Source organism: Vombatus ursinus, unplaced genomic scaffold (assembly GCF_900497805.2).
Source record: "Vombatus ursinus unplaced genomic scaffold, bare-nosed wombat genome assembly UNPS02014820.1, whole genome shotgun sequence".
Lineage (NCBI taxonomy): Eukaryota > Metazoa > Chordata > Mammalia > Diprotodontia > Vombatidae > Vombatus > Vombatus ursinus.
In genome coordinates this window covers 3,501,142-3,510,268 of record NW_020954598.1, presented here as the reverse complement: position 1 = coordinate 3,510,268, position 9,127 = coordinate 3,501,142, and the positions used below count along the sequence as shown (strand labels likewise).

General features: G+C 47.7%; 1 protein-coding gene across 12 annotated transcripts in view; it reads left to right on the top strand.

The window, feature by feature from the left end:
• Positions 1-1,521: 1,521 nt before the first annotated feature.
• The window catches only part of WNK2 (WNK lysine deficient protein kinase 2), a 231,050-nt gene continuing 223,444 nt past the window's right edge, over positions 1,522-9,127 (top strand). For all 12 annotated transcript variants that reach the window (XM_027836981.1, XM_027836983.1, XM_027836982.1 and 9 more), the window contains exons 1-2: positions 1,522-1,752; positions 2,537-3,381. In XM_027836981.1, the coding sequence (XP_027692782.1) occupies positions 2,539-3,381 (843 nt within the window). In that variant the 5' untranslated portion in view covers positions 1,522-1,752; positions 2,537-2,538. The remainder of the gene's footprint in view (positions 1,753-2,536; positions 3,382-9,127) is intronic.

Here is a 9,127-nt window from a genome sequence, read left to right as displayed (position 1 = left end):
CCTGGCCTGTTTTCTTATCTATAAAATGGAGATAATAATAGCACTTACCTCTAGGGTTGTTGAGACAACATACACAAAATGTGTTTCAAAACTTAAGGTGCTATAGGAATGCTTTTTGTTGCTCAGTCTCAGCCGACTCTAGGCAACCCCATTTGGGATTTTCTTGGCAAAGATACTGGAGTGATTTGCCATTTCCTTCTCCAGCACATTTTGCAAATGAGGAAACTGAGGCAAATCTTGCCCAGGGTCACACAGCTAGTAAGTATCTGGGGTCAGATTTGAACTCAGGTCTTCCTGACTCCAGGTCTGGTGCTCTCTATCCACAATGCCACCTAGCTGCCCTAGCTCTTATATGACCGCTAGCTATTATAGAATCCTATGATCTCAGTTGCCACTGCTTCCCTAAACAGGTGAGAATGGGGCTGGGGAGGCCTGAGCTCAGCATTCCAAGGAGGCCAGCTTCAAGGAAGGGTGGGGCTGCTTTGTCTGAGCCTGTGAATTGCCAGGTGTGGCCACCATTAAAGGTAAGTCCATCCCTGGGGTGGAGGTGGGGGTGACAGGCAGGGGAAAATTACAGTATATGTGTCTCTCTTTTAGCCCCAATATAGAACATATGTTTACTGACCAAAAAGAAAATTACAATGGAAATCTAGCCTTGAAGAGGTAAAGATTTAAAAAGACAATTCAAAGTGAGCACAGGAGGAAAGCAGTGCTAACACCATTGTCTTTTTTGTTGGGGGCGGGGGAAGAGCTGGACCTGAGCATTCTTCAGAGTGCAGAACTAGAAAGGTAGAAAATCCCTCCACTGGCACTAATCTGCACTTAAAGGCTAGCTCTTATCTTAAACATTTACCTGAGGCACTGGGAGGTTGAGTGATTAGCTCTGGGTCACACTTCAATATATTGGACTTGAACCCAGGCCTCAAAGAGTACTCAGAGACTAGACTCTCTAGTCCTTAGGTCAGTCCAGCCTCACTGGGGAATTGTTAGTAAAATAGATTTAGAATTTGCAGATCATTAGATCCAATCCCCTCATCCTTCAGATAAGGAGGCTGAGTCTTCAGTTAAGTGATCAAGGTCACACGGGTGGCCAGTCAGAGCCAAGATACTAATCCAGGCCCTCTATCGCTAATTCGATGTGTTTCCATGACACCCTTCAGGTGACATTGGAGAAAGCACGGCTGGACAGTTGCCCCAATTCATAGCGCAAGAAGTGGCCAAGGAATAAGAGGCTCTGGTTGGGGACTGCGAACAGAAGGGGTGGAGAGAGGCCGAGCTCTGACCCCAGGAGAAGACCTCTTCTGGCCCTCAGAAGTAGAAGTGGCCTAAGGGACTAAGCTCCTCCCCCTTGCCCCTCCCCGCACTAGGTGGGGCGGGGCGAGCGGCGGCCCGTCCCTCGCCGCCGTGCCGGGTTGCTGGGGAGCTAGCTGTTCAGTGCGCTCATTAACCAGCAGCTGCCCCACGCTGCTCCGCGCTGCCCCGCGCCGCCCCCTCCGCTTCGGGATACCTGGGGCAGGAGGCGAGCGAGAGAGCCGAGAGGCAGGTCCGCAGTCTCCTGCGGGAACTCGGAGAATCCCGGGGCGGGGTCAGGGTAGCGCAGCGCCACGAACCCAGAGACCTGCGGCGACGGGAGAAGAACCCAGGTGCTGGGAGACCTGAGACGAGTGGAGCTCGGGACCCGCAGAGAAAAGCGGGGCGCAGCTGCCCTCTCCTCCGGCCAGACAGTGAGGATGGAAGGCGCCCGCTCGCCCTGTGAGTACCGCAGCTCGTGAGTACCCCTCCCTCCTCCTCTTCCCCTCCCTTTCGCTCCGTTCTTTTCTCCTTCCTTCCCTCTTAGCTCCTCTCCTCCAGCTCTCTGCCTTTGTGTGGGTTTTGCTGCAGCCCCCTCCCCACCCACGGGCCCCAGCGCCCTCCTCCGTCCGTCAGTCCCTCCGCCCTCCTTTGTGGAGCCGCCCGCAGCCGCCGCAACCGCCCTTGAGCCCGGCCGGCCGTCGCCGCAGCCTCTCTGCCTCGTTGTCTCCAAGAGGACGCACCTCCGCCACTCTCCCCGCCCCCCCCCCGTGGGGCCTGGGCTCCAGCCCCGGCTTTGGGGCGCATCCGGAAGGGGGAGCTGCCCCTTTGGGTTGCCCTGACCCGTTCCCCTTAGGCCGGGCTCCATCGGCGCCCCCCGCCGCACGCGGGCGCTCAGCTTTGTGTCTCCAGCTCCCCCGCCCCCTCTTCCCCCACCCCTTTTTTCCTTGGGCTGTGCTCCGCTCCTGGAGCTCTCTCTGCGGCTGCGACTCCCTGGAGGCTCCCGGTGAGGGGCCACAGCGTGGGTGGGAGTGGGCTGGGGTGTGGGGGTACTGTCTCGACGTCCTCCCCGGCCGCCCCAGGGTCGGCGAGCAGCCTGCCTGCCTGCGCCCGGGCGCTAAGGGGCTGCGTCAAAGAGCGCGCCGCCGCCGCCGCCGCCGCCGCCGCCGCCGCAGGTGACAGGCTGGGCTGGGAAGTTCTCCCATCCCCCTTCCGTTCTCACGCTTTCCCTCTCTGCGCCCTACAGAGATGGACCGCGATGCCGCCAGGAGAGACCACCCCGGAACGCTGATGGAAACCCGGACTGAGGCCAGCGGTGACGCTCAGCCGGGGGGCAGCGGCGGCAACGCGGACGGTGAGGAGCCCTCGGCTGCAGCAGATCCCAATGCCCATCCCCAATCGGAGAAGATGCCGGAGCCCAGCATGAATGTGGCGGCTGCAGCAGCAGCAGCAGCAGCGCCCAGGGGCAGCCGGGCAGTTCCGAATCGGTGTGTCAGGGACCCCAAGCTAGTGCACCAGCGCTTCCTGCGGCGCAGCGTGGTGGACTCGGATCAAGAGGAGTTGCCCGGTTTGGAGCCCCCGGAGCCCGAGCCTTCCCCACAACCCCCGCAGCCCCTGCGCAAGGTCCTGCTGCTCTCCAAGACGCGCCGGCTCATTGCAGAGCGGGCTAAGGGCGGAGGGGCGCGCGCGGCGCCTGAACTCCCGGGGACCCCACAGCCACCGGCAGGCGCCCCGGTCCCCGAGGCTGCCCGAGAAGCGAGCCCAGGCCCCGGCAGCCGGGGGGATGGAGCGGCCGCTGCAAGTGCAGTAGCCTCTTCGGCTGCGCAGAGTGGCCAGGATGTGGAGAAGAAGGAGGCCGTCACGGTGGCGGCCTCTGCGGCCCCGGCAGAGGTGAAGTCTGAACCGGGGTCCACCAAAAAAGAGGAGCCCGAGGAGGAGGAAGACGATGAAGACGACTTGAAAGCGGTGGCGACGTCCCCAGATGGCAGGTTCCTCAAATTTGATATTGAGCTGGGTCGGGGCTCTTTCAAGACAGTCTACAAGGGGCTGGACACCGAGACCTGGGTGGAAGTGGCCTGGTGTGAACTTCAGGTAATCGTTTCTTACTCTGCCCAGTGTGGTGGACCAACCCCATTTCTCCCCACCCCTACCCCTTCCGGCCTCATAGCTCTCTGCTACCCCAATCCCTCCCTTGGGCCTTTGCTTGTGCATCTCACAGCCTGAGGCCTGCTTTGATCCTTTTACGGGTTAACTGCAGAGCGTCCTTAAAACCACCTGCATTTTCCCATTCCGTGACATTTGTGAGAAGCTGTGTGTGTTTGGGGCGGTGGGAAGGGACCCGTTAATGTATTTACGTGACTTTAGTCCATTGTTATCTCTGTAGACCACTTTTCTTTATGGATCTTTAGGCCATGGGTTCTGTTTCTGCATGGACTATGTAGTTTTCTTGTCATAGGAGTTACTGAATGACTAGTCAGTCGCTAGGGGAGGAGAGTGCCACCTGCCATATTAACTAGAAACTTCTGGGGTTTTAGCAAGGGTAGTAGCATTATTCTTTGTTTTTTAAAAAAAAACGAAAATGCTGGAATTTTAACTGTTAGTGTGGTTTGAAAGGATACCTCCTATCTTATTTGGAATGTCCATCCAAAGAAGTTTGTCACAGATTATTTAGCTTTGGGGAACTAGGTGCCAAATATATAGTCCTAAATTCCTAATTTTTTTGTTTCCTTGGAGTAGTCAGTGATGAGTAGAACATGGCAATTGGATGAGGGTGTCAAGGCCATTGGTTCCTTAAATGGATTCATGAATTGTTGAAGCTCTTGAAACAAAATCATACAAATTGTGAGTTTAAAAGTAAGGGCCATCCCCAGGCATGAATTTTTCATAAGTTCGCCACACATTGGCTGTGCCTGCTCAGTTTGCTACAGGATTATATAAACGGCAACATATGATCCACTTAAAGGGCAGTTTTTGGAAGCCTTGGGGTCCAATTGTCTAAATCTCTATCAGTACCTAATAGGAAAGAACTGCGCCAGTCAGTCATTCAGGGTTTTCCTAGTCTAATTACCCCTGAGATTTTTGTAAACTATTATTTGAACTGGGATCTAGACCCCAGTGACACTGAGGCAGAAACTTCAAGAGTGAATTCCAGGTCTGATGCAATGCTCAAGTAAGATAGTCCTTAGTGCCACCTAGGCTCATTTTTGATGGTCTTGGCAGACTACTGCTTGGGTACCAGAAATATGGTTCAGTTATACCACATCAGTCCGCATGTCATCTAGGTATGTTCCTGGAGGGAACCTAGATGTAATTGGGGAAGTCTGTCTAATTCAGTTACATCGAGGTTTTGGGGCTTGGGTCTTTCTCTAGAAATACAGAATATAGTTCTTTACTTCTTTCCCTGTCACACATTTTTTCAGTTGATTTTTTTTCTTTTTCAATACAAATTAATGAAATTCTGTCTGCTAGAGTTGGGTGTGGGGTGGGAATTAGCCCTATCTGTTCTACCTTAGCTTGTGTGTACTGCTGAGTTTGGCAACTGCAGAGCCAGCAACTTGGAAGCTAGTCAGGAAAAAAAAGACAAGTCAGGAAGGCCGCAGTGTTGAGGAGCCCGAAGGCCAGGGCAGCCACTCACCCATTGTACAGTAAGCATTGAATTTGATTGCGTAAGAAGGCAGGTCAGAAAAGAAAAACTTGAGGAAAGAGAAGCAAGAGGGTCTTTCCAGAACTGGTATCATTGTAATACTAGTGATTTCTGAATTGTTATTGCCTTTTTTCTTCACCTCCCCCCCCTTTTCCATGACTGCCAAATAGCTTGGCGTTGTGCTGTACATAGTGCAGGTACTCAGTCAATTGAGGCTTAGTTTGTAGGTTATAAAACAGGCCTGGGTTCAGGAAAGATAAGGTTCAAAAGATGAAGGGCATGCAACTAAAGGAGATGGTTAATTCTCTTTCTTTAAAGAAACTTTTAACAAAAGGTAGCCAGCCATATTTTTGGAAGTCTAAAGGACGATGAGAGATGATTTAGAGGTCATAAGGCCAGTGCCCTCATTTTACAGATGAGCAAACTGAAAGCCAGAGGCTTAAAAACACACTGGTAGTAAGAGACCTTAAGGCTGTCTGGTCAGACTCCTCTCAGAGTAGTTAAGTGATCTGGCCAAAGTCGCACAGGTAACAGTTGGCATTGTTCAGAGGCTAGGTCTTCTGATTCCAAATCCACCCCTTTTTGCACTGTGTAGACAGCGATGCTTCCCCTTAAAGCAGAAAGGTGAACTAAATGAAGTTTCAAGGTCATTTTCTGATGAAGGAAGGATACCCTAGGATTCTTTTTTTTCTTTTTATTGTGAACTTAAGAGCCAACACCTAGGATTCTTGATAGATGCAAAGGCAATAGGGTGGTGGTATAGATCATAAAATATTTCAGTGCCTGCCAGATGCTGTGTGGAATAAAGTCTGAGGTATAGTGGTTGCCCTCTAGTAGCTTAGAGATTTAAAACTGGGGAAAATGACGTGTTAGAAAAACATAAACATGCCAACAAAAACCACCCTGCCATATAAGGTGGCTTGGATTAATGCCAGATGAGAGGTACGCACAGGAAGTTTTGTTGGAATCCAAAGAAGAGGGAGGGTTCAGTTCTGCTGGGCTGGTCAGGGAAAATTTTTTGTGGAGGAGGTGGAGTTGGAGTGGGGCCTTGAAAAAAGATAAGGAGGGTGAGAGGATTTTGTATTTGGTCCAGGAGATGATAGGGAACCACTGGAGTTTGAGTAGAGGGGTTGACGTGATCAGGCCTGCCCTTTAGGAAAATCACTTTATCTGCTGAATGGAGGATAGATTGAGGAGAGAAGAGCCGAGGCAGGCAACAGGCTGTTGCAATAGTCTGGTAATGAGATGATGAGGGCCTGCACCAGAGGGGTAGCAGTGCCAGAAAAAAAGAAGGGGGCCATCTTTGAGAGATGCTGCAGAGGTGAAACTGACAGACCTTGGAAACAGATTTGGGGGGCGGGTTTGGAGAGATTCATGAGTAGATAAGATCTTTTTGAGTGTAACAGAGGAAAGGTTTGCTTAGGGGAGTAATAGGAGATAAGACTGGAAGGGCCAGATCATTGGAGGGCTTTGAATGTCAACTTAAGGCATTTTGACTTTGTCCTGTTTGGCAGTGGGAAAGTGTTTGAGGAGAGGAATGATATGATGAAAGCAGTATTTTAGGGATGTGAACCTGGCAACATATCACAATGGACTGGAGGGAAACTTGAGGCACAGGGAGTTCATTTGAGTTTTTTGGAATTTGATGAAGCTGTTAAGAGAGTTGGCAGTAGGAGTAGGAAACAGGACAGAGGAGAGCAACATTGTGAAAGAAGGCTCAAAAGGGCTTTCTGTTTGATTGTGGAGAGAAAAGAGGGTCAAAGATGTCTTCAAAAGACCCAGGAAACCAAGCAAATAGAGGCACGGCTAACTAGACTAGGGAAGTTAGGAGAAGAACCTGCTTTTGAAGGAAGGATGATGAATTCAGTTTAGAATATGATGGGTATGAGGTGATGGGAGAATAATGTGGTGGAGTTGACTTGCAGGAAGTTGGAAATGAGAGATGATCTACGGATTTGGGAGTCATAAGCATAGAAAGTGATAATTGGAGATGAGGAATTTTTTAAAGACTATCTTAAAACATAAATATTTTAAAAATGTATTTATGATCAGTGGTAAATATTGGTAGTAGCACTGAGCAGGGTGAAGGTCAAATGGCTATTATGGATATAGTAAAAGACTTTTTTTTTTCTTTTAAAATTGGATTACAGATAGTCTAGTCTTTCTGCTCATTAAAGTCTTTTGCTTTTATGTAGTTTTTCAGGTTTGGAGATTTTGTTGACTTAAATATAGATCAGTGAGTTCCAGATTCCCTCCATTCCCTCAGAGCTTTTAATCTTTGGTCCTTCAGAACATTCTCATCTATAATTATTCTCCTCAATTTTTTTCAACCACTCTTAAGTTTCTCATTATCTTTCCCCAAATTGGTGGAGACTTTTGAGGAGTATACAGATTCTTAAACCATAAGTAAAGAATGTTTAAATGTATTATATATATATATATTTTATATGTATATGTAATATATATTCCCCTCAATTCCCTGAATAAGGAAGGAATCATTTTTTGTGCTCAATTAACATGAATGCAGGTACAATGATATTTCCTTTGTCCTAGGAATAAGTTTTCTGTACAACTGAATTTTCCAGATAACTGAACTTAACCCTTTAAGCAGCAACAGTGGGAACAAACATTTGTAGGGATATATGGGTGTGTACACACACACACAGATACATACATACATATATATTTTTGTATATAGATATATTCCCCCCTCTCCTCCTTTTTAAGTAAGAGACATCGAATATAATTTAACCCTTTGTAGACATCTCAGGATACTCATGATCAATTTTCTGTTGCATGTGTAATGTTTGGTGATGGCTTTGGAAGTCATGGAAGTGGAGAAGGCTGCTAGACCACCCCTAAAAAGCCTTCGGGCTCTTATTGAACGTGTTATTTAGAGTGTCTCTCTTCCATTGTAATTTGTGTTGGCAGTGACCTATGGAGAATAGTATTAATTCATTTGCTTTCTTCTTGGCTCTTCACTTCTCTTCAGTTTGCCATACAAGTGGAAATTGTGCATCCGTCCTTGTTAGAATTGTGCCAAATATGAGAGAAAGTGGACTGTGATTTAGGGCTTATGGGGTTCTACTAGGAGAAAAAGCCATGAATTCATGGATTTTTGTGTATGATCTCTCTTTTGGCTACTTAGGGACTTTTTTTTTCTTTTTTTTTTCTTTTTGGTTTGCTTCCTGGTTCTCCCTCGTGAAAAAGATAGTTACAGCACAAGTGAACTCTGGCTAAAGTGAGATGTTATTGTAGAAAGAAATGACAACTAATCTTTAAATAGGCCCAGCAGTAGAAGCTTAACCAAAAAAAAAAAAAAAGATCACACCTGTATTCTTTAATTATGTACTTGGTTGGCAATGTGTTGTAGAAGTAGCTCAAGTAGGATCTGGTGTCAGGAAGATCTGGGTTCAAATTCTAACTTAGACATTTACTAGCGGTATAACCCTAAGAAAGTCACTTAACCTTTCTGAGCCTCAGTTTCCTCATGTTTAATATAAAGGGGTTGGGCTTAATGGCCTCTGAGATCCCTAGCAGTTCTAAATCTGTGATGTTGTAACCAGTCTCTTCCATACCTTCTTCAGTTACTTAAAACTCCATTTCTCAAACTTCCATATACACCTCCAGCTCAGCTCCCTTTATCTCTTCCTTCACCTTCCTTCTTCCCTTTTGACTCATCTACTGGCTTCAGGCAAGAGTAGTATCATGGAGAGACCATAGGCCTTCAAGTCAAGTCCTTGAGTTGAGTCTCATCTCTGGCACATATTAGCTGTGTAACTTTAGGCAAATCAAGTAACTGAAATAAGGCTGATGTTGCTGGCTCTACCTCTGTCCTAGAGTTGTTAAGAAAACACCCTAAACCAAGTGTCATCTAAATGGGAGTTTATTCTTTTTCGATGCATGAGAAAAGCCGTGGTTCTTTTTAAAAATGATTATTATTGCAATGGGAATTCCTTCCATCAAAGCATATCACATGACTAACTTTGATAAACTTAGCTCCTCTCAGCATTGCAGGGATCTAAGACATCTCCAAAAGTGTCATGGTGGAAAAATCCAGAGGAAGAACTATGGAGTTTGAATGCAGATCAAAGCATACTATTTGCCCTTTTTTTTTCTTTTGTTTCTTCTTTCTTGTGATTCCTCCTATTGGTTCTAATTCTTCTTTACAATATGATTGATGTGAAAATATGT